The sequence below is a fragment of the Juglans regia genome, chromosome 9 (assembly GCF_001411555.2).
Source record: "Juglans regia cultivar Chandler chromosome 9, Walnut 2.0, whole genome shotgun sequence".
NCBI lineage: Eukaryota > Viridiplantae > Streptophyta > Magnoliopsida > Fagales > Juglandaceae > Juglans > Juglans regia.
This window is the reverse complement of record NC_049909.1, coordinates 19,268,826-19,294,311: the sequence shown is the minus strand read 5'-3', so window position 1 is coordinate 19,294,311 and position 25,486 is coordinate 19,268,826. Positions and strand designations below refer to the sequence as shown.

The 25,486-nt window shown below is 33.6% G+C and overlaps 3 protein-coding genes across 3 annotated transcripts; 2 read left to right on the top strand and 1 right to left on the bottom strand.

Annotated features, from left to right (window-relative positions):
* The first annotated feature begins 914 nt into the window (after positions 1–914).
* LOC108997444 (ubiquitin-conjugating enzyme E2-17 kDa-like) lies at positions 915–4,571 on the top strand. Its single transcript, XM_018973738.2, has 5 exons — positions 915–1,040; positions 1,162–1,234; positions 2,951–3,078; positions 3,418–3,522; positions 4,204–4,571. The coding sequence occupies exons 2-5, from the start codon at positions 1,165–1,167 to the stop codon at positions 4,345–4,347; spliced, it is 447 nt and encodes a 148-aa protein (XP_018829283.1). The 5' UTR covers positions 915–1,040; positions 1,162–1,164; the 3' UTR covers positions 4,348–4,571.
* A 10,207-nt stretch (positions 4,572–14,778) lies between these two features.
* LOC108997304 (ethylene-responsive transcription factor CRF2-like) lies at positions 14,779–16,704 on the top strand. Its single transcript, XM_018973511.2, has one exon. It carries the CDS (start codon positions 15,610–15,612, stop codon positions 16,588–16,590), a length of 981 nt encoding a protein of 326 aa, XP_018829056.1. The 5' UTR covers positions 14,779–15,609; the 3' UTR covers positions 16,591–16,704.
* Positions 16,705–23,280: 6,576 nt separating this feature from the next.
* LOC108997349 (umecyanin-like) lies at positions 23,281–25,130 on the bottom strand. The gene is made up of 2 exons (XM_018973563.2): positions 24,693–25,130; positions 23,281–24,084 (listed from the first exon to the last, which is right to left on the bottom strand). The coding sequence occupies exons 1-2, from the start codon at positions 24,874–24,876 to the stop codon at positions 23,699–23,701; spliced, it is 570 nt and encodes a 189-aa protein (XP_018829108.2). The 5' UTR covers positions 24,877–25,130; the 3' UTR covers positions 23,281–23,698.
* Between the last annotated feature and the right edge of the window lie 356 nt (positions 25,131–25,486).

Genomic DNA, 25,486 nt, shown 5'->3' with positions numbered 1-25,486 from the left:
AGCATCTTTGAACTTTGATTTGTATTGACAGAGAAAGGTGAAGGAACTTATTAGCTGCATACATCCAGTACTTCCAATCGGCAATACAGCTACCATTGACCTTGAAAATTAGTCAAGCATGTCAAAACTGACCAAGGGTGAAGATTACGCTGAGATGGTATATATGAAAATCTTAAGTGGAATTTTTAAGAAAAATAAATGAATATTTATAATTTTAGAGCAAGTTTCATGTATTATTTTTTTAAAAAAAAAAAAGAAGATAAATTTGAGACTATAAAAAAATTATTTTTTGAAGAATAGACTATTTTTTTCAAAAGAGTGTACAAAATTTATACATTTTATGACTATATTTAATATTATCTTTTAAAAAAATTATAATTTTTTAATCCCTCAATACTATGAACATTATAATCCAATCCATTTTATTTGCTAATAAGATATCCATTTCATAATCAGAAATGCTAAATCCAATGTGTGGGCTCCCGATAGTGGTTTTTTATTTATTTAATAATTAATAAATTATTTTTTAATAATATTATAAATTAAAAAAATATTAAAAAATATTAAAAAAATACATTAAAAAAAATTACACTGTCGACGGAGATCCCATGCCACACCAGACAGTAAAAAAAAGAACAATTACATCAAAGAGGATGTTACTAATCGTCAAACATTACACACCATAAATTTAATATATTTTAATATTGTTTTTATTAAATTAATTGAGTCGTTATACGTATCTTCCATACATCGAATATTTATTATAGAAAAAAAAAATATAATATATAGTGTATGAAGATGTTAAAAAAAAAAATAATAATAATAATGCGTGGGTGGGGTCCACGGGAGTTGACCATTGACCAATTACTGTGATTCTGTGAACCACTTCTAGAGACCGAAAAACTGCCCCCCTTTGGATTTTTTTTTTTTAATAACATTCCCCTCTTTGGTTTGATCAGTATATAAAGCCCAATCTCCCAAAGGCGGAATTGCTCTATCCCCCATTGTTAGAAGCTCAAATAATAATCAGACCTTCCAAGGTATACTGCTCTCTCTCTCTTCTCTTCCTCTCTGTGAATGCGTGTAGCTTTATACGCAGACAGAGAAGGCATCTATATTTGAACGGTCGGGCTGAGAGGATCTGGGTTTCAAATTTTGTAGGTGATGGCGTCGAAGCGAATCTTGAAGGAGCTCAAGGATCTCCAGAAGGATCCTCCCACGTCTTGCAGTGCTGGTACTACCTTCTTGGTCCGATCCGCATATATATAGAGATAGAAAGAGATACACTTTATGATGTTCTATTTATGTAATATTTTTTTCTTTTCCTTGTTTGTGCTTCCGTTCATTCCTTATGCTTTTTCCTCTGCTCGAGTTGTGAGCTTTCCGCGAGTTTGTTAGGCTGAATTTCTATTTCTTCATTAGGGTTTGTTGTGGAATTGAACTTTATTTATCATTTTGTTAGGGTTTTTGATCCGGCCTGTTGTCGTGTTTGCGTGGATAAAAATTCGTGTTTGTGAACTTTGTCTGCTCAAATTTTAATCGGAGTGTCTGATGTATGACTTCGAAATTTTTAGGCGTGTTTTATTGCTGTTCATTTCTTCGGATTCTATTGCCAATGAGTTTTAAGTGCCATTCAGTTGAGTTTTACCTATACTTCTCGCGGCCTATCTATAGAAACTTCTTCATATTGGTGCGATCATAAGCACTGAATGCGTTATCCTTGGAGTTTCTGAATACATTACTTTTGGAGTGAATACAGAACTTAAAAATTTAAGGAGGTTACTTATCAAAAAAAATTTAAGGAGGTTGGAAAAATCTAGCATAAATGACAAATGCAATGAGAAATAGGATGTCACGTTGTTTTTTGGCAATAGCTTGCATCGATAAAATTGAGGAATCATATGTTTTCTCTCAGTAAAACTGTCTAATGGACTTCTAATTTAAAAATACTAACAATATAACGAGGTGAGTCCTAGATATTTTGTTTTTCATAGTTCATATTATGAATTCTAATACATTGTAGGACTAAAAGGCTATGTTTGGCTAATAAAATTTTGAGATTTTTTTTTTGTAATTTTGAGATGTGTTTTTTACTTGGTTTTGTGAAGATAGATAGGAAATTTGAATAATTGTTTTAAATTATGTTCTGTATTGGCATTTTTGAAAGTGGATGAGAAGAGTTGAAAAGATGGTTAAAATAATTTTTTAGGACATTTTTGTTTTGGTTTTTTTGTTTTTATCTTTTCACTGAAATCTAGGCAAAGTTTGCGATGAGAAGTTGGAATAGTAAATTTTTTTAGATTGAAAGATATTTGGTTTGAAGTTGAAAAATGGTTGAAACCAAACATGGCCAATTTGTTCAAGTCTTATTATTATTTTTTGTTTTGCTAATTTTGATGCATTCACGATGCCACCCTTTTTGTTGCTGGACATATGGGTTTTACAGGCCACGACCCCAAGTTTAGGGATCATATCTGGAGTATCACGCCAAAGTATGTAATGTACTACAACAGAGTTGCAAATTTGCTATGGACGTTTTCAATGTTAGCTATGGAAAATTTATGAATATTCAATAAAATAATTGCAGACTGATTTTTATAATCTTTATAATAACATCGTATATGGAGACTAGACCAACAATTTTAAGCTTCACTTGAAAATAGTGAATCAAGAAAATGCAATAAGAACACATGAATATTCCTACAGTTAGGTCATTTGATATGTGCGAAGGAGCTCTTTATAAGTGCACCCTTTTGCTTCTTTGTGGTATCTGTTTTATGATTTTCTTTTATCTATATCTGGTATTTTCCAGCATTTATTTTTCCTCCAGTTAAGCATTTTTTTTTTCTGTAGATTGTTTTCAATCCTCGTATACATTCTTTGCAAGTTTACTTGTTCAATTTTTATTCACTGTTATTGTCTCTGCTTGTATGGATCTATAAATCCTCAGGCCCAGTTGCTGAAGACATGTTCCATTGGCAAGCAACAATTTTGGGTCCTGCTGACAGTCCATATGCGGGTGGAGTTTTTCTAGTCACCATTCATTTTCCTCCGGACTACCCATTTAAACCACCTAAGGTACGCAATTGATTCTTATTTTCATGTCAATTCCATTTCTTTTTTTTTTCTTTTATTAAAAGGATACCGTATTTCCTTTCTGATATTTTTGATTTGAGATATTCACAGTGGTCTTTTTATGTCGAGATCTTGACGTTTCTGTTAATATTAAAAGGCTCACTTTAAACTAGGGTATTTAGGATCTTAACTGAATTGGCACTCTGGCTTCTTCTTCTCTATTTCAGCCTTTTAAGAGTATTAAATACGCTTGTATATTAGAAGAGATTATTGAAAGTTGTTTGATAGTTTTTCTCCAACCTACATGTATTAAAATATGTCTTCGATGGATGGTTTGTTCAGGTTGCTTTCAGGACAAAGGTCTTCCACCCCAATATCAACAGCAATGGGAGCATTTGCCTTGATATCTTGAAGGAGCAGTGGAGCCCTGCCCTCACAATAGCCAAGGTTATTATTTTATGGTCTAAACGGCCCCTGCTATCTCTAATGATGCATTCCATCTTTCAGATAGAAATTCCATATTCATTTGAAAGTTATGTGGAACACAGCTTTCCCGTTGTGTCTACATATATAGTGTCTATCTAATATGAATCTACGTATGCGCCACAACAAAAAATGTCACCCATCTTTGAATGGTGCTGGCGAGATTTTGGAAAACAAGCAATCTAATATTTTAAAGATACCATTCTTTCTGAGGCCCAATTATGGAGTATGTGAATGCTATAGAAAACAGAATGGAGCTATTCGGTTTTCATTGGATGTCTTAACGTATGAAAGATACAGAGATATAAGCTATGTTTTTGTTTTTGCTCTACTCAAATCCTGTTCCATTTTAAACTGGTATTACCTTTATACCTGAATATTTTTTGACTGATCACATGCGCACAAGTTTGGAGCTTCTTCCGGAGCCCCAGAATCGTTGTGGAGTCGACGGGAAGTTTGTAAAGAAAAAATTACCAATGATTATTTTATTGGAAACGTTGTTCATCGATACACGTTCTTGTTGTGATATTGATATTCAAACAATTATCTTGTATACTGTTGCATTGTTCTTTTGTCATAATCTTCTTTGCTGTAAACAATTAAAAGCTTGGGTGATGTTTCTTGATACATTGTGACCATGTTCAGGTGTTGCTTTCAATCTGTTCACTTCTGACGGACCCAAATCCTGATGACCCCCTGGTGCCCGAAATTGCCCATATGTACAAGACGGACAGGAGCAAGTACGAGACAACTGCAAGAAGCTGGACCCAGAAGTATGCTATGGGCTAGTGGGCTGCTGCTTTTGTGTGTGTGTGTGTGTGTGTTTGTTATAGGTTGGGCTTCTTTCCCAAATGGATTTGGTCTTTTTAATTACTACAAGTTGGACTCCACCTGCTCTTCACGTGGTGGTCTTCAAAGAATGTCAAGAGTAAAATAATAATGTACCCTTGCTTTATCAATATTGTAATCAACTTCCATCCTCCATCTTATTTCACAGCTCCTCATTGAATTTACTAATTCTCTTTAACGGAAATATATCTTTGGGGACCATTCCAGAAGTTAGCTGCAAATTGATGATGGATGTCTGTGGCTGTAACAACATCCTGGGAAAAAAAAGTAAATACTGGTGAAAACAGTGCTAGACCCCCATTACGCAAACCCTGACATTATCTTCCTCCATCAAACTTCGTAGGTGAAATAATGCTTTACTTTCATTTATGACAGTAAGAGGTGGATACGGTCCATAATGACAGTAAAAGGTGAATACAGTCCAAATTACATATTTGGTTTGGGCCAAGCTAACGGTCGTAAGGCATCAGCTGATTCCGCCCCCCACCACATGACAAAACAATGGCGGCTCCTTTATGCCTCAAATCTATCCCAACATGAACAGTATGCACTCAATTATGTTTCGAAAGAGAACAATACTAGTCTTCCCGCTGGGATATTTTTATTTATTTATTTACTTCTGTGATTAAGTATTAATTTTTTTTAATTATCATGTAAATATTTTTTTATTTTTTAAAAGTATTAAAAAATATATGTAAAAAAAATGTAAAAAAAAAACACATTAAATACACTAACAAGAGCTTTTAACGGGAGCCCCTGCAGTGGCTCTAGCGTTACTCTTCAAAAAACCTAGTTCAAACTTGTTCTTAATGAATGATTTATTGCTGGGTAGTTCTGCTGTGAGAAATAATGTCTTAAACCAAACATTACTCGAAATTGATTCAGTTGAGTATATACAGCATTATGCAGCATTATTTTCCCAGAAAAAAAATGACAACTTTCCTGGAAACATCACGTAGGGTACAAACCTAAACTTATTGGACAGAAGCATCACGCTCACTAGAGCAACATATATAGATCGTCTCTCACTTCTCACATTCTAGCTGAATCTCTGTTTCGAATTTTTCAGACCTTGTTTGGATTTAAAACCCACCTCAATACATATTAACTTATTTCTGAATACAAACCACTCTTTAGTAGGTTTTTTTCACACCTCTCGGGCAACTGAAAAGGCATATGGTGCTCCCCATATACTTTCAATGTTTTAATTTAAACAAAGTCAAAACCATATTGGCAATAATCAAAAAAATTAATACCTATCTACTAGAATAAAATCAAAGGTCGGTGCCAGTTCCCTGCCACTATAACTCCACTACTTTGCTTCTCTTCTCTCCTTAAAAAATTAAAAAAATATATAGAGTGAATCTACCACTCTAAATTCGATTGAAAAACTTTTATAATTTGTATTATAATTTTTTAGTAATGTTACATACAGTCGTATAATATGTAAGTAATATGCAATCGTTTAGAAAAAAAAAATATAATTCACTATGAAAAAATTAATTTTTTTTATTCATGTAAATTTTATATTTATTTATTTTTTTAAAAATAATTACACGATATTTACATAATAACAATTATAACTATCATTTCCCTAATTTGAATCTACCAATTAAATTTGTATTATTTGGTATTGATGCAAGAACATGAAAATGATTTTTTTTTGTTTTATGCCCTTTTTCCACTGATGACCCGGAAAGTTAGGAGTCAAAAACCATGGCCTGTATGTCTGCAAGACATTTAATGCGGTTTTGTTCCCCATAAAATCAAAAGAGAAAAGGGCAAACAAAGCTTAGTTGTAATCTCAGTTCAATAATGTTCTCTCTATGGGACACTGTGACCCATGTCTTTTTATGTCTAGCAACGTTGCATTTGGAGCCATTCCTTCGACCAACGATATCGATTGTTGATTTTTCTTTTATGGTAATAATATTATGTGCTTCTTTCAGACCCACTTCTTTCTTTCATATATATATATATATATATAAATTGCATGGGGAAACCCTAATAATGCAGAAGAGAAAATTCAAATCATGCCCTCGGCAAAGCAGTCGTGCTCACGATTTGGAAAGCATCTACTCCCTGAAAATCTGGTCTCCCAATCTCAACTTTTAAATCACCATTAACGTAAGTTCTTGAGGGCTTTGTCATGATCTACTTGAGACAGTGTAAAACTCACAAGCAGACCCCCCACCTAATAAATATCTCAGTAATGGGTGATTTGGATATTTCATAGTTGCTTATATAGGTGGACTTGTCTCTGAGAGTTTGTGATTATTTTTTGAGATTAAAAAATGATTCACTAATCATTCTTCATTAATTATAAATTAATGCATTTAGACTTGCATTATTTTCCCTTTAGCAGATGTTTTTTTTGGACCTTAAGTTGACATATGAATATTCTTGTTCCTTGTTTGAACTTTGAAGAATTTAGGTCACTTCTAATATGTAGAATTATGAAGAACAAAAAGAAACAAAATTTAACAATATGGTGACACTCCCGTGAGGTTATTTGTCTCATAAGTTGGTGATGGATAAAAAAAATTGAGCGAGTGAAATTGTGCACCAATGACTCATATTTATAGGTCATCATGCACCGGTTGATAAATGACACAACCATTAGTAACTCAATGGTTGGCAAATGACTCAACTTTAAGAAGTGACACAACCTTTTGACTAAATCAAAAAATTGTGTCTCTTGACACTTCCTTAACCATCAACCTCACCATCAAGAAGGATATACCGTTTGGTGATCACGCCTCTTAGAATTTCATAATATACTGTCAAGTTAAGGTCAATTATTGGGTGGGAAATAAATGATGCTATTTGTTGGCACCCAGATTCTTGAAAGAACCATGAAAAAAAAAACAAAAAAACATGTTTAAAACTTGCATTTGAAGCGAGATATTGTCGATAGATAGTGCTGCTAAATCGAAAGGGGGAGAAGACAACTATATATGCTGTAAACAATGGTTACAACTTTCAACCAAAAAGGGTGGTGGGCCTTGTTAATGCTGCCTTAAAGAGGTAGAAAAATAATGTAGGAGTTGATGAGAAATACACCTAACCCCATTAAAGACTTTGTAGCATGTATTCCTAACATGCTTTTGTCCCCCTAACCTTGGCCACTTCAAATTTAGGTCTAACCTTCACCTTTTCCAGAACAGCCAAAGCTTTCATCTAATTGCAAACATGAACAGTAAACAGTAACTGTTCCCGAAGCACAAAATGTGGGGAAAGATTTTTTTTTCTTTTTTTAAATAATGTTCAATTTTTTCAAGAATTTAAAATATCAGTTGTAAATAAATAAATATAGATAATAAATTGTGTGATAAAATTAAACATTAAATATTATAACTAATAATATCGTAATTTTTTAAGAGATGCAGAGGATTATCATGTTGGGTTTGAAATGGTTGGTACGTAAAAGAAATGGAAAATATTCCTTCGTAAATGGTAATTATGACAGTAAAAAGTTTTTCCATCCAAATACAGAAAGATAACGTCACATATGGTGGGGAGATGCATACGTGTCGGTCGTTGGGCTCAAGAAGCTTTCAGAGGCGTCAGCGGAGCCCACCGCTTCTTTCCGGTTAATTACTGTCTTTCGCATTTCGAGACAAACCACCGCTGGTCGACATGCAATTTTTTTTTTGAGTGGCGCTAGGGCCACCGCTGGGAGCTACCGTTAATGTAATTGTGAGTTTTATTTTTTTTGTATTTTTTTTTATGTATTTTTTTAATACATTTAAATATTTTTAAAAAAATAAAAAAATTCATAATATTATTAAAAAGTACTTACTTAATCATTAAGTAAAAAAAAATAATAATAAAAAAATAAAAAAAATAGAGCGGTAAAAATCATTGGTAAAACTCATTGGTAAGAGTAGCATTATTCTTTTTTTTTTTTTAATAAGACTTGCAATTTAAATACACAATTTTTTTACAATTATTTTGTTATATAATTATATAATTAAGTATATTGATGTAAAGTGATATTATTTTATAAAAATATTTTTTAGTGGATCTTTAGAGAATTAGATGAGATAATAATTTGTGAATAGTAGTTAAATAGTTTAAGTTAAATTTTTTTTTTTAAAAATTTAAGAAAAAAAATTGAATAAAAAATATTATAAAATTAAAATATTGTTAGAATTATTTTTATTTTAGATTTTAAAAAAATTATAATTTTTTTTTATTTCTTGTTTAAAAGTTTGAAAAAATTTTGACGATTAGTTTTAAAACATTGTAATGATCATTAGTTTAAAAGTATTTAAATTTAAGTGATATTTAAAAAAAAATGAGATGAGATGAAAATTAGCACCAAATATTTCCTAATATAATTATATAAAAGATAATAAATATATTTATATGGCTATATCTTTTTTACATGTTCGCTCCAAGCTCTATCTCTCTCTCTTGCTCGAGGAGTCATGAAATATTATATAAAAAAAGAAACACTACAATTTTTTTATTTGACAGGAAAAATATTTTTGTTCATCTCAAAAAAATAATGTTATGACCAAAAAATGTGTTATGCTGCCTCTTGACTCTTTCTTTGTTTTTCGTTTTTTTTGTTGAGGTAAATGTTTTTTTTGTGTGGCCACAGCTACGTTATCGGGGTGGTCACGATCTAAGGGTGAGTTTGGATGTTGAAATGAGTTGAGTTGAGTTGAGTTGAGATGATAAAATATTGATAAAATATTATTTTTTAATATTATTATTATTTTGAGATTTGAAAAAGTTGAATTGTTTATTATATTTTGTATTGAAATTTGAAAAAGTTGTAATGATGAGTTGAGATGAGTTGAGAGTAGTTTACTAACCAAACGCAGCCTAACTCGACAGCTTGCGTGGTCAATGGTTGTCGTATTTTGACCGTCTGTGGTGATCAAGAACCATTCTGAAAGGGAGAAAGAGAGAGGAAAAGGGAATGAAGGGAGAAAGAGAGAGGAAAAGGGAATGAAGGAAGAGGCACATGGAGAGAGAGAGAGAGAGAGGTGATGTGACATCATTTGTATCTCTATGAAGATCGAAGAGAGTGGTGGCCGGTCTTGCAATAGCACTTGCAACAAAAAAGTACGAGGTATTTTAAACCGATTAAAGAGCATGCATGTGACTCCTTTCAAAATCGAACTATTTGGTGGAGAGCATAATAAACACGTTCTAGAATTAATACATAAAATTGTACATTAGTTGTTTTGGTTATATATTAATCTACATACGTGCCGTATAAGCTCTTCCGCTTATATAGATCTAATGTGTACACCCGTTGTTTGGTGTCAAGTTAAGTGATCTATAATGATACTACATATAAAGGAAAACTATCACCTTCTCAATTGATCGCCTCATGAACGAACTTAATTGCATGTCCATGCACACTATAATCTTAAACTCGTGAACTTTCGGTGTAACGGATAATATTATATACAATCATGTAGTGTGCATTCTATACGTACTCTCTTTGAAAAAAAAGTGGGTGCTTCTATTAAAAAAATATTTTTTTATATGAATCTTAGATTTACTTAATTTTTTCAAAAGAAGTACATGAAAACTGCATACTCAATTATTGCAGGTATGCAAATATATAGCATTTCTCTTTCTGAAAAACTCAATATGTTTGTATTTTTTTTTTTCTCCATGACTCATCCCCACTTTATTGTATTAAGTTTTGAGTAATACTATATATATATAATTTTAGGTTGTGTAAGTCTCATGTATTCGTTTTGAAAAATAGTAGGACCCACAATTAAAAAGTTAAGTTTTTTAAATGGTTTTTAGATTTATCTACTTTTTTCATATTATGTGCGCAAAAATTGCATATCCTAAAACTTTACAAATCATGATTTTCCTTTTAAGTTTTACATTACATTAACGTCTACTTTTGTGGTCCAAACTTTTTGCAATCAAGTTGGGATTTTCCAAGTTAGAAATAGGCTTGATAAGAGTGAAAGGGTACATAAGATAAAGATCGTTTTGTTGTTTTCCAAAAGAGGGGTGTGATACCCATTTAAGGAAGATATTTCCAATGCAAATTCAAACAAACAAAAGAGTTCTCCCTAGATCACGAGATTGATCACTCTTATAAGTCTCTGTCATGTTTCATAAACGTTATGATTGTCTAATTACAAATACAAAAACCAAGTAGTTGTAGGTCCATGTGTGTTAATTCAGTAGTACTCATTCAATAACATTGGGATACGATATTGATTATTAATCATGCCTTATATAAAAAAAATTAATATATGGGGTTCATCTCCATTTTTGTGGCTCAAAGAATGCATCTTGGGGATGATGATGCTTCTTGACTTGCGTCTCTAGTATATGGGTCTTCCACGCAATTGCAATAAGAAATTAATAGAAATTCCGTGGTTTAAGAACCCAAACAAAGCCCGACCGATATCATGTATTTGTTAAGTCGGTCGGACCCCAAGACTTCTTCTCAAGGATTTGTCGAATTCGATGTTCTTGTTTGCTTGTATTTTTATCTATGTACGACTTGTAATGTGGGGGGAAAAGTGCTAGAGATCAGATTAATAATTACAGCTTTCATCATCTTGTCTTGGCTAATCCACATGACGCCCCACCTCTTCTCAATAAATTCATAATTAATATTTGTACAACTGGGTAGTGTTTCTCAGTTCATCATAAACTTTTCCTTGAAATCTGTTAGAAAAATTAATACAATTTTGTTTTTTTAACACTCGACAAAAATGTTACGACAAACATTTAAAAACTGGTGCAGTTCTATTTATAACAATCATGGTATGTATCTGAATATATATGTTGTAATGTTTATCGATTCTACATGATCGATCATGATCTATTAATTGGTTGAGTTGTTGCTAGCAATTAGGTTATGTCTTATTGAGACTATTTTGTTCTTGTCTTTGCTATCATCTCGTAATGACATTGTTAGAATCATCAAAATAATAATAATAGAGTAATGCTACATACAGTCGTGCAATGCGCAAACGTCATGCAGTCGTTTTGAAAAAGAGTGACGTTTATTATTAAAAAAATATTATTTTTTTATGTAGATTCCATATTTATTCACTTTTTTCAAAATAATTGCACGGCGCTTGTACACTTACGACTGCAACTATCATTTCTCATTATGTAATAATGCTTCGATCTTCATTAAAAGCACCGAAATTTTTTATTTAAATTTTAGATTTTATATAATTGCCTTTTATTTAAAACATAATTATAAAAAAAATATTTTAAAATGGTTGTAAATCTTGCATGTAATATACCTTTATACAAATAAATGGTTGCTTGTAGATAAGATAAATATGTCTAACTACTAAGAGTTGAAATTTTTTATTTAAATTTTAGATTTTATATAATTGCCTTTTATTTAAAACATAATTATAAAAAAAATATTTTAAAATGGTTGTAAATCTTGCATGTAATATACCTTTATACAAATAAATGGTTGCTTGTAGATAAGATAAATATGTCTAACTACTAAGAGTTGAGAAGTAATCCAAATTTAGTTAAAGAACAAACCGGCAAAACATTTATATGCAGGGACGTGTCTGATTTGCAATTCCTCAACTCTTTAATATAAAAACTATAATTAAATGAAAGGAAGATAAAGAAGGTGAGAGACCAATCAATGAGTGACATCAAAAGCCATGCCAATACGAGCTTCAGAGGTCTTAATACCGTTGCCAATATACCCAAAACATACCTGACGAGTAACGACACGGATTAAGCCTTAAGCCTAAGATATTTGACCAGGACCCCAACAACAAATTTAGAATAGTTGTGGTTTAATTTAATAAATAATCAAAGTTCAGCTATCATAAAGAAGAAAAAAAAAATAGCACATTGATTAAAATATCAGGTGATTAAGGTTAAGTGGAAGAAGGCTCTAGGCAGGCAGTGAGCGAACAAAAAAAAACAAACTGGACGGCTAGGATGCTTGACACGTTGTCCGATATCTGTCCAGATTACGTTTCTAGCCCAGACAATTTAACAAATTGCCGAATAGGGGTCAACCCATCCAATGGTTTCAGATCTCGGCCCACATAATATATATACAGATCAATAATACTTGATACAGATACAGTTATAATGCAAACCCTCAATTATCTCTTTTAAAAAAAATATAATTTATTAGTAAAAATATAATTTTTTATATAAATTACAGATTTATCATTTTTTTTGAAAAGAAATGCGTAGAACATACATATTTTAAGATTGTAAATATTATTTATCATGTGTATTTATATATATATAATTAGTTTTTTCTCAAACTTATCTATAGAGCACATCATCCACATGCCTTAAATTGTAAGATTTGATTTGTAAAATTTAAATCTTAAAATTTATCTTTTAAATCAAATTATGATAAGTAATGTGTGATGTAGAAATAGTTCTAGAATAGCAGTATTCATATATAAAATATTTTGGCGAAAGTAAAAAAAAAAAAAAGGATTATACTAAATGATAACCAAATTAGAGAGAAATACTTTAATAACAAAAATATTACAAAAAGTTAAATTTACAAAATGACATGACTTAATGTATTATATCAGATTGAAAATTATTTTTATTATAAAACATATTTAATGGATAACATATGATGACGTTAATTTATACATTTATTTTTATATAATCTCATTATATGTATAATAATTATAGGAGAAAAATATTAAAATGTTAGAAATTTGAAAAGCATAAGACGTTAAACCGAGTAAAAATTATTGCGCGTGTCACAAACTTTTTTCGTGTAATATTTGGGACGTTACTGCTTTTAGTACAAGCAACTAATTATGGTACTAATATCAATAGTTGCGGGCCAAAACGATCCTGAAAATTAGAGACAGGAAAGAGGATTGGGATTAGGAAGGAGGCATGTTAATCTTCCTTTTTTGTTAACCACCAAAATATATGTCAATGTGGCCTTTGTTCACAAGGACACACTCTCAAAGCTAAAGACAGTATGACTCACGTGAATCATTCAACACTTGGACGGACGGTCCCATTGCATCCCCAACCCATCTTATTAATTATCGCAGCGTCCACATACTTCTAAAATTATATCTTACCCATCAAGTGGATTGGTAAGGTTCTCTGTTTGCCGACGAAAATTTTTTACTTTTCCTTCGGATGCCCCCCAATAGGTTGAGGCCACCTGTCAAGTACAAATGAGCTTGAATCCAAGAGGAGAGGAAAATTGTCGACATAATAAAGAGGAATGATATTTATAATTATATTTATAATGATATTTATAGTTATATAGTAAAATTGAATAAATATGATATTTATTTTAATAGTAGATTTTTTTATTTTAAAAAAAATATGCTTAACAAAAAAATTATAATAATATTAAGCTCGTTCGTAATTTAAAAATAAGAAATTTTATAAAAATAAATTAAAAATTATTGTAATATATTAAATTTATTTATTATAAAAATAATTTTATAATATAACTTCGAAATTTATAAACTTACTTTTTATATAAATTTTTGGTAAGTAACTTTTAATCGATCATCTATGATAGCGTTCATTTTATAATTTTTATTCGTGTATATTTAGTTCACCGTAAAGGTAAAAAAAAAAAAAATGAATATAATTGGCGCCAAATTCTAGGTTGCCTCCCACGTTACGGTGAGCTGTAAACGGACAAAATAATGAGGTTGGATGGTTAAAAAAAAAACAACTATGAACCCAGAGTAAATACTTGTACGATCTTTTACTACGAAATGACGAGATCACCCACGGGGATAACATAAAAAACGGTAACTAGAACGAGGAATTAAAGGGGCATTAGTAGCAATTGACAGAGTGTAAATGCTTTCTTTTTCCCCAGTCAAAAGGAGGGACTGAACCGATGTCCCCCCACCTCTCTCTCTCTCTCTCTCTCGTCTACCACGTGACCTGAATCCCTGTTTCCGAGAACAAATCTTTTGCCGAGTCAGCACCCCGTGTCCGTATGCCACGCGTCACGTGCCCATCTTATGCGGCGCCTAGTAAATACCTCCTTTCTACTGCCACGTCTCCGCTATACGATCCGTCGTTTAGTCAATTTTACTAAACAAATTTTACTGGTGACATCTTTACCTGCAATTTTCTTGTTATAGCCAATTATTATTTTTTATATCAATATTTTCAATATTAATTACGGTTACGATATTTCTTTGAAAAATTCTTAATAATAAGAACACAAAAAAAAAAAAAAAAAACAGTTGAAAAGAGAGAGCAGGGAGAGAATTAATTTGGTTAATTAATTAATAAATTAAAAAAAGAAAAAGAAAAAAGAGTGGCGCTTGAACCGGGTTTAACTATTACGGCTGTTGGGGGATCCTATAAAATAGGTCCACTCCAGTGTCAACCGCAACTGTGCTTAATACTCTATCTCCGTCTTATCTCTATCTCTCGCTCAGACTAGTTCTCACTTTCTCTATACCTCCAGTATCCACCACTACTACTCTATTGCCTGAAACTTTCAGTTTCCGATCACCGAGAAGACGAAGAAGAAGATCACTGTCTCGGCTCTCATATATAAGGGATAGTCTTCCTGAAATAGCAAAGTTCATGAATGTTCTCTGAGCTGAGTATAACCACCGGTACTTGAGGAAAAAGAAAAGCTTATAGCTGTCTGTCCCAGATTCGGGACACATATATTCTCTTTCCCTTTCCGGTAAAGCCTTTGGTTTCGGTGGGTCGCACTGCCCTTTTCTTTCTAGCTTTGAAACTTTCCCAGAAATTTCCTCCCTTTTTTTCATTCAACGAGTATTACCACTCCTAGTTCTTGGTCTCTCTCGGTCGCTCCCATTCCCTTCCGTACTTTCGGCTTAGGTTCTATCTGTTCCCACATTACAACCCCCGGCCCCTCTGTCTATCTGTTCTCACGTACACACAGTCCCGCTCACACTCTTTATCTCAGCTCCTTTATTTGTGCAACTTTCCTTGAAATATCTCGTCCTTTAATAAGCTTTTTGATGGAGTTTTAAAATTCATTAATGGTAGATTTCTCTCCGTTTCAAGCTTCTCTTTGACGTGTTCTCTCTCTGCCTCAGCTTTCCTTTATATCCCAATCTCTTTATTCTCCTCTCGTGTCTACTACTATCATCAAAGGAATCTCAAACCCACTTTTTACCCTTCCATATTTCAAGCTTTGCAATCTCTCTCTCTCTCTCTCTCAATGCTTATCTTGCGAAGAATCTGATCGGAAATTTGCTCTCAAATATGAACCACCATAGTGTTAATGCTATACCTCCGATTAAGTACACAGAACACCGTAACATCACAAAGCTTGTCAGACCGGTCCCTGAGGAAATAAAACGCAGAGTCGTACGGATATCCGTAACGGACGGTGACGCAACTGACTCGTCCAGCGACGAAGAAGATGGAGAAGAGGTGTGCTTTAGGCGCCAAAGGGTCAAGAAGTTCATCGACGAGATCACTATCGAGTCATGCTCAAGCCAAAACGACGGCGTTTCGAGGAGCAGGTCGGCGAGAAGTGCACGTAAGAAGACTGCCCGGGTTTCGGAGAGTCACCGGGTGTTGAAGGTGCCTGGGGCGAGGAAGTTTCGGGGCGTGCGGCAAAGGCCTTGGGGGAAATGGGCGGCGGAGATAAGAGATCCTCTACGACGTATCCGGCTATGGTTAGGTACCTATGACACCGCCGAGGAAGCGGCGATGGTGTACGACAACGCGGCTATACAGCTGCGTGGACCCGACGCGTTCACCAACTTCGCCACCCCGCCAACGTCGAAACATCCAACTGAAAATAAGCCGATGAGATGCTCTGGATACAACTCCGGCGAAGAGTCTCACAACAATCGGCTTTGCTCACCTACCTCAGTGTTACGGTGTTCTTCACCCTCTAACGAAGAAATGGAGCTGCAAAGTCCGGAGATTATCAAAGAAATTGTCCAAGTTGGAGACATACAAGATGAATCCTGTATGTCCGAGAATTTCTTGGAGTTTTCAGAATATTCAACTTTCGATTCGTTAATACCGAACGATATATTTGATTTCGAAAGTCCGGCAACAAGTTTATTCGAAAAGACGAGCTTGGGAGATAACTTTTTTGAAGAAGAATGTGGGGACGTATTTCTCAGTTCCTGTGAAAATTTTGGATTCGATTTTTCAAGATGGCACGTGGACGACTATTTTCAAGATATCGGCGATATATTTGGGTCAGATCCTCTTATGGCTCTTTGATTCTTCTCGCTTAGAAGGAAGGTTCCTACCTGCATGTATTGTCAAAAAAAGGGCAAGTTTTGTATCGGGCGGGAACTATATATCGGAGTTTTTGTTTCGGTGTTTCGGTTTTAATATTTGTTTGCATTTCTTCGTGTAGTTTAATATTAAGTATTATATTTTATTTATTAATATCAATATTAAATATGTCCGTTACAGCAACGGGGACGGACAGAGTTGGACTACGTGTCCGCCTGTTTTGTTGCTTATTTACAAATGCTTTTTTTTTTGGTTAGAGAAGTGGGTCACTTGTCTTTAGGTCCTCTGCTCTTGATGACTACAAATGAAAATATTAAATAGAGTTGAAACTTAAATGGGCTTTGATAATTGTTCAGAGTGTAGTACTGTTCACCGATCAAACAATGGTATAATCAAATTGAGTCAGTCCACCTAACTTTAGGAAGATGATATTAATAAATAAACCTTAAAGGATGCACCAAATAATTGTTACCTTCCAAACAAATTCATTGCAACATTTCATAATATGAACTGTCTACACCAACTTGCAGGTACTTACTGTATGCATGCTATATATATACGGTGGAATATAAAGGACAAGTTTGAAAACCTTTCACTTGGGTACGACATGCAAATCGACTTTCTAATAAACGATATTAGGATATCATGCATCCGAGATAAGTACTGTTACATCTACAAAATAATATTATAAAAATAAATTTATTTATATAATTTTTTAAATATATTTTATAATAAAAATAAAGTTATAATTTCATTGATCTACACGTCTTGCCAAATCCTTTCTGGACGAAACATTTCTTAATTAGTGGGAAAAGTAGTTACGGAGAGAGTTAGAAGAGTTTTTTCTTATTTCAATGCACTTTTTTTAAAAAATATTTTAATATTTAACTAACAACTGCCCGGGTCTGCCCCACTTCAGAAAATCTTAATCTAAATCGACTCCTACATATATATACAAGGAAATTATGAGTACACAGACATATATAGAAATTGCCAGGTTTTGTCAAATTAGACAATAAAAGTAAAGTAAATTTTTTTTTTTTTTTTTAATACAAGGGGTGAAAGGTTTCGAACCCAAATTTTCTATTTAGTATCCGACCATTAGATTCTTAGCAAAGATGATATGTAATTTTTGCTTTATCATTTATGTAATTCCCGGCTTGAGCTCTTTCATTTGTTTCTCTAATCACGTGGGCTGATCTTAATAGACATCAAATTGAATGTAAGTTGAACATTTGCACACACAAATTAATGCTTCTTCTTCTTCTTTTTTTGTGCTCTATTCAAATGAAACCCACCTAATAATTTTAAGAAATTGCACGATAGGATGATCAAAATTTGGGGTTGTGATGTTGTTGGGTATCACAACAATGTGAAATATCACAAGCAGTGTGACGCTCTAAGCAATGTGAGATCTCATACACTACCTATCATTATCCTTATCATATGGGATCACAAGTAGTCATTCAGACAATTTCCACATACACAATAAGTGTTTAGAATGCTTAAGAAGTTGTGTAGTGACATTGAAGCCTCAATATCTAGGTTCAGCCCTTGGAATCAAAATCAGAAGGATAGAGGTATCCATATTGGAAAAAGTGGAGCTGGTTGGGAGTAGGAAAGGCATAGAGGTCAGCATTGGAGGTGGTGAGCGAGGGGGCTGTGTGGAGAGTGGGGAATGGTGAAGACATAAAAATTTGGGGACAGAAGTGGCTGCCAAATCCTATCACTTATTGTGTCCAATCTCCTGTGAAACTCCCCATTACTGACTCAAAGATTAATGAGTTGTTTGGTGAAGATGGAAGAACATGGAATGAAAAGTTAGCGAAAGGAATTTTTATGGAGGAACAGACTAACATGATATGTGCTATTCCTATTAGCAGAACTAGTGCTGCAAATAAACTGATCTGAGGCTTCTAAAAAAATAGAAATTTTTTTTGTGAAAAGTGCGTATTATGTAGCTCAACAAATAAAGAAATGAGATGGGGGGGATCTGAGGAAGGGGAGAGGGCTAAGGTGTGGAGGCAGGTGTGGCAGCTGGAGATACTTGGGGTTGCAAAACACTTTATGTGGAGAGCCATAAATGATATTCTATCTACAAGACTCAACCTGTGGAGAAGGAAAGTGATTGAGGATTCGAGGTGCCCTATCTATAAAATGGAAGAGGAAGTTGTCATTCTTGTTCTATGGAGTTGTCTTGTTGCCTCTGATGTGTGGGCAGATAATGTTAGTCCTGTGAATAAATGGAAGAACAACTGTTGAGAGTTTTTACAACTATGGACATAAGTGTATAAAAAACTACCAAAAGATAAAGTAGAGAAAATGGTGGTAATAATGAAGGATGTGAGGTCAAGAAGGAATAAATTTTACTTTGAAGATAAACTTTCTTGCCCTAAAGTAATGGTACAGAATGCTACTATATGGTTGAATAAATTTCAGCAGACAAATAAAAGAAAAGAAGGGGATTGTAGTCTGAAGAAGGGGGCTGTGGAAAGGGCGAAATGGAGGAAACCAGACGGTGATAGATTCAAAGCTAATTTTGATTGATGTTGCAATTGTGTTAATTCAACAGAGGATGGGTATATGTATTGTGATAAGGGACTATAATGGGGATGTTTTAACTGCAACGTGTGCTAGTAGAGATTATGTTAGGTCCCCTTTAAGGCTAAATGTAATGTCTTAGGGAGGGTTATGTGCTTATATAATGAGTTAAGCTTCCCTGAGGTTGATTTTGAAGGGGATGCAAAAGAGGTCATTGATGCTGTGGGGGCTGATATGAGAAATGAAGCATGGGATGGGCATCTCATTAATATACTGGAGTAGAGGAAGAAGTGGACTGTTGATTTTATAAGAAGAGAAGGAAATGAAATGGCCCACCAATTGGCAAAGTTAGACTTAAAGTCTGATGAAGAACAATGCTGGATAGAGAAAATTCTAGCAATTGTGTACAATTTAATTATAAAGGAAAAAGATGCAACACGTGAATAGTTGATGAAATGAATACATACATAGTTGAATTAAAAAAAAAGGAAAATGACCACTCCAATCACGGTCAATAAAAATATAAGAAGAACAACACTGCAGATTCCCATATAAAAAAAAACAAAAGGTGAAATCAGACATGATTTTTGATTGAGTACGTGGCACCTTATTCATCTTGGATTTGGAATTCTATGCCACGGGCATACAGTTAAGACCGTTACGTAGAAAGCATCACTCCCAGATCTGATAGTTATCAGTGAGAAAGCAAGCAAGTGAGATATTTTTATTCTATTTTATTTTATTTATTTAAGCAACTTTTAAAAGTAAAGTTTTAAATTTCGTACCGTACTGGCCGGTACGGCCGAAATTTTTCGTTTCGGCCGTCCGGCCGGTACTATATGTGTTCCGTACCGGCCAAAATACCGGCCGTTTCGACCTAAATTTCGGCCTGTACCGGCCTATATTTCGGCCTGTTTTTTTTTTTTTTTCGTTTTTTCAAATTATAAATTTATTTTTTAACTCCTAATTCAGACTAGACTATTTATAATTTATATATATATGTATTTATATATAATTTATTTATATATAGACTATTATTTTGAAATATAATTTTTATATATATTTATATATAATTTATTTATATATCGACTATCCCGAAACATTATCCCGAAACGCTATCTCGAAACGATACCGGTATCGAAATATTTCGTTCCAGTGCATTGACCGGTACGTCGTCCGGTACGATATTCAAAACATTATTAAAAAGGCTTTTCTATTTTATAAAAAGGCTTTTGGCAGTGAGAGGAGCGTCCATTGGGCTCTAAAGCTGGAACCTCGATACGGTTCAGGGCATAGGAAGGAGTGACCCACGCTCGCATACTCCCACTTGCTATCTCAACCAGATGCAAACCTAGGCATTAGCACAAACTTATTTTTATTTTTTATTTTATGATTAAATGGATCACAATAAGCCATAAGGTGCATCTTTTGAGTGTTGACAGATCAATAGTAAAATCATTTAAAATGTACCGCGTCAACAATAATGGTATATTTAATTTTAGACTAGGAAGCCATTATTTCTAATCATGCCAAAAATGGGAATTTATAATTGCAGCAAAGGCCATAAGTTTTATGAATTAGCAAGTTTAAGCACATCTTCAAAGTACTTGCAACTTGATCAAGTGGCTTTGGGTTTGATCAGAGCAATGAGATGGTCCCCTTTGCTAGTAGAATGGCTGCCATCGGATTTTGGCATATTAGGACCCTCTCACTGCAGTACCATTGCAGCCTAGTGCCAATAATTTAATTAAATACCATTGGACTATCTATGAAGCTTTGCATCCTACTTATCTGTTTCCAGTCTGGGATACAGATAATTCTAGAAATTAGATGCCCTTGCTCCTTTTTCCTTGTTTGTGTTATGTCTGTGTATTCAATTAGTTTAACATTTTGCAGGGTTTTTCTAAACCCCTGCATGCACTTGTGCTGTGCGATAAAATCAAGATCAGGTGCTATCGTGCTAGTGTCGTTGCAGGCTTTTAATGAGAGAGTGATAACTCAGAGCATCCAGGAGGATACTGCAAAGGCTAGAAACTGAGATTTTTGCCAACTTCTCAACCCATTTGATGCTATAAAGACAGCAACATTCGAGCCTTTCACTTTTGTATTTAATTAAATTTTGGGTCCCCGTCATTGATATATGCATCTTTTGACTATATAAGATAATAAGATGCATTCAAACCTTTTATAAAGAGAAAAAGAAACTCAAAAAAAAAAAAAAAAAGAAGAAGAAGAAGAAAGAGGAGGAAAGACTACGTTATTTCTTCCCCAGTAAAATCGATGCTTAATGGGTAGTTTGCAAGTGAATATTGATATTACATTTTGGCATTCACACAATTTAACAGCTGGGCTATCTACCCCTGTCATTGAAGCAATAAAAGGTCAAGGTTAAGGCCAAAAAAATACAGAAACCAAACTTGTAGAGGCGACAAGGCAAAACGACAGTTCTTGGCAGAAGATGCCAAAGCTTTTGCAGATTCATTCAGCAATAGAAGAAGATCGAAGAGAAGGAAAAAAAAAAAACAAAACAATCCGAGATCAAGATCTTCTGTGTCATTCTCCAGCCACAAGCAGTCAATCACGGACGTAAACGAAATGTCGGTCTATCGATTTCAAATTTTCATCTTGGGCAGTGCGAGTAGACCAGACCATTTTACTTTTGAGTTAGGCCCCATGGCAGGCATGCATGCATGCATGGTCCCCGGCGTCCAATCCAGCTCAATCATCGCTGTATCGAAGGGGGTCTGATTGTGATTGCATGCGGTCCCACCTAATAATTAATCTCTTCCTTCGCTGACGCATGGATGCTACTTATGTATTGGTGGGTAATGAATGCTATATTTTTTTAAAAACAATATAAGATTTATTATTAAAAAAATAATTTATTTATTTCTAAAGAGAGCACGCGATATTTGAATTTCCTAAGAATATAAATATTAATTTTCTATATAACCTGTGTTGGACACTAGTCTTCTTTTCTAATTCCTTCCATTTATTGGGCATCGACCTCACACATTAATTTTCAGCTCTTTGATGCGTCTCATGTACTAATGCAGTACTGTGTGGGGTTAGAAAAGCAGGCTAGCAATATCACACCGCATTTCAAGCCACAGCCAACTACCGTACTGATAGAAAATATATATAAAAGAAGAGAATAAGACTGTGAGGGTTACATATTTATTATCTTCAAGTGTTAAATTTTTATTTTTAGGAGAATTACATTGAAAGAATATAAATTAAATATATTAATTATTATAAAGATCATATCAAGATAATATAATATTCTATCCAAGTCCGATATATATCGTGGACTTGGATAGAGACGACGATTTTGATGATGTGTGTATTAAGTATCGGATTGGGTAGGTATGCACATTATAAATAGAGACAGATATCTCATGAAGTGTGATAGATCAGAAGTTATTTGTAATAAAAGCTGAGACTGCACCATGCGCGCACTTCTTGTGTGGATTTTGATTGCACTTCCATATGTTTATGAGGCTATTTAATGCAAGTGTTTGTGCCCCATGCAGTACCCCCACACAATGGCCAAAATTTAAACTGTTTTGTTTTTAGAATAAAAAAATACTATTTATATTTTTTAATAATCATTCTCTTAACATCATTTAATGTAGTATTCAATGATTGAAAAATAAGTGAATCGTAAATAAATAATTTTCTAATTACTCAATTTTATATCATAAAATGTTGAGGGAATGATAAATAAATAAAAAATTACGAATAACATTACTCTGAAAAGAAAAATATGAGAGCCATTTTCTTATACGCATACGTGTATATGGGCTTGCATTGGGAAATGGAAGAGAAGGTTGAGCGCGTCATGTTTGGTAGTAGGCTGGTTAACCAAGCCTGACCATCCATGTACATGCCCAGCAGCCCAGGCCACTTGTTGGCCCGTTTTATTCTCGATTTACTTTTGGTCCAATTGTTCATATATCCTCCTATAGTCTTCAGGCCCACGATGGATATCTGGCCTTAGTTTTAAACAGGAAAAATTCTATTCATTATTTTCACACTGAGTATTATTATTATTTTTTCTTATTAAATATGTGGTATATATATGATGAGTATAAGAAATTAATTAGTTTAAAAAGAATAAAATTAAAATAATTTTAAAAAAATAAAAATAAATATGGTGTATATGAATGATGAGTAACAAAGCTCAAAATATACATATAACGTATGCGTCGCACGCATTTTATGTTGTCCATATAGAATTTTCTTTCAGTGCGGATCTTACATGGAAATGCCTATCTTAATCTCATACAGGCCTGACAAAGTTTTTAGCAAACCAGAAATGATAACAAAATGCCTAAAAATAATAATATTCTTTCCTACATGCACTAGAAAAAAAAAAAAAACATTTAGCTTGAATGTTACATAATATAACATAAGCAGCAACAACAATAGTATACACATGATCTCACGATGTATAACATTAAACTGATCCCATCTCGTACTTAAAACACACTAATCAATAGACATTTTTATGACATTGATCATGATTCAGAAGCAATGGCACAATACTTCAGATGAGCAGTGAAACCAAGAAAGCTAATGGACCAGAAACCATGCAAAACTTACGAACGGTGGTCGCCGAAGATTTAGGATCTAAATGATCAGGAAGGGCGGCCGGTGCCGGTGCAGCAGTTTTAGAATTGACATGGCCGACAAGTTTAAAAGGGGAAGACTTGCCGGAGGAGCCCTGTTCGTTGACGACTTGGATGTGGAGCTTTTGGCCAGCCTCGCAATGCTTCCCAACGCCACAATAATAGAAGTATTCCCCAGTCTCTGTGAGGTTCATAATCGTTGGTCCATTGTAGTACATGTTGATTACATGCTTTTGACCGCATACGTCGAAATCTTCCTTGTGAACCACTACCACGTTGTTCGACCCTGGCCTGTATGGAAAAACTGCAATTTTGGCTGTGCTAATTAGTGATCCTTCTATGCGAAACTTTGAGGTTTATTCGATGTTCTTCAATCTATGCCATATATTTTTTGACATTACCAATCAAATGCGAAACAAGAAAAATTGCAATGCTCATACGTTTAAGAATGTACAGAGAAATAATTCTTTAGGCTAGAGATTACATAAAAATAAACTTACAAAATGATGAGATTTAATGTGATAAGTAATATATCATAACTAATGCACATCATCATTTTGTAAATTTATTTTTATATAATTCTTTTATATTTGTAGCATTTATCGGATGCATATCATTAATTAAACAGAAAATTCAAACATCAAAATAAGAAGGTCTAGCGACCAATTAAAACCCAAATAAGCTCATCGATCATTATTAATCAAGCAATACAAAATATCAAATGGGTCTATCGTTAGACAGCTTGTTACTTAGTTTAAAAGTTGAATCCTTGATGAAATTCCCTAAAGAAAGGGCAATTTATCCAAAAGGATTGAAGGTGAGAGAGATATATGGTAGATCAATACCTCTTAATTATCTCAAAAACTTTAACAAGAGATCAGATGATGAGGCTAAAGACATTAATGAACTTACTAAGTCTGTCGCCAACACCAAACGTTCTTGGTTTAGTCCATTCATCAAAGAAGGTTTTGTTGTCAGGCACACGCCAGCCATGGCTTCCTCCAACAACATGGGTCATTGCATTTACTGAACCCATAAAAGCGCTGCAGCCAAATATTACTGCCAACAGGAACAAAGTTAGATGAATCTTTGCCATTTTTTCTTCCCTGCCCTTTTCTGCTATTTCCCCAAAAAATACTTTCTGTCCAATCTTAATTTTGTGTTGAAGGAGAGGTTGTATAGTTTGCTCGATTTCCCTCAACACATGCGGGAACAAAACATAACGTTGAGATCATGCATCGATCTACGCTCAGTTATATCGGCACGTGGTCGGCTTTTCATGTGCCTGTGCTGCTGTGCATGAGAGGCTCGCGGTTTTCCAAATTTCCATGGGTTTGTCAAAGTCCACGTATTTGCTTATTAATGGGAAATTTCAGTTAAATAAGAGAGATCGTGAGCATTTCATCTCTATTTTTGGAGAACAACGAGGTTGTTTTTTCTTTCTTTTTAATGGGTAGGGTGAGCTAGCACTGCCATCCAGGCAAGGTATAATTTTCAGAAAAAGGAAACAATATATATATATATATATATAGAAAACGATAACACTGTCATCCAGCCGTTTGAGTTTATCTCTTTAATTTGACCCCTCATATATTTTATTTTATATATTTTTAATTTTTTTTTACTTAATAATTAAAAAAGTGAATATGTATATATATTTATATGCATGACAAAAGTTTTTTTTATCGAAATTAGAGAAAATCATG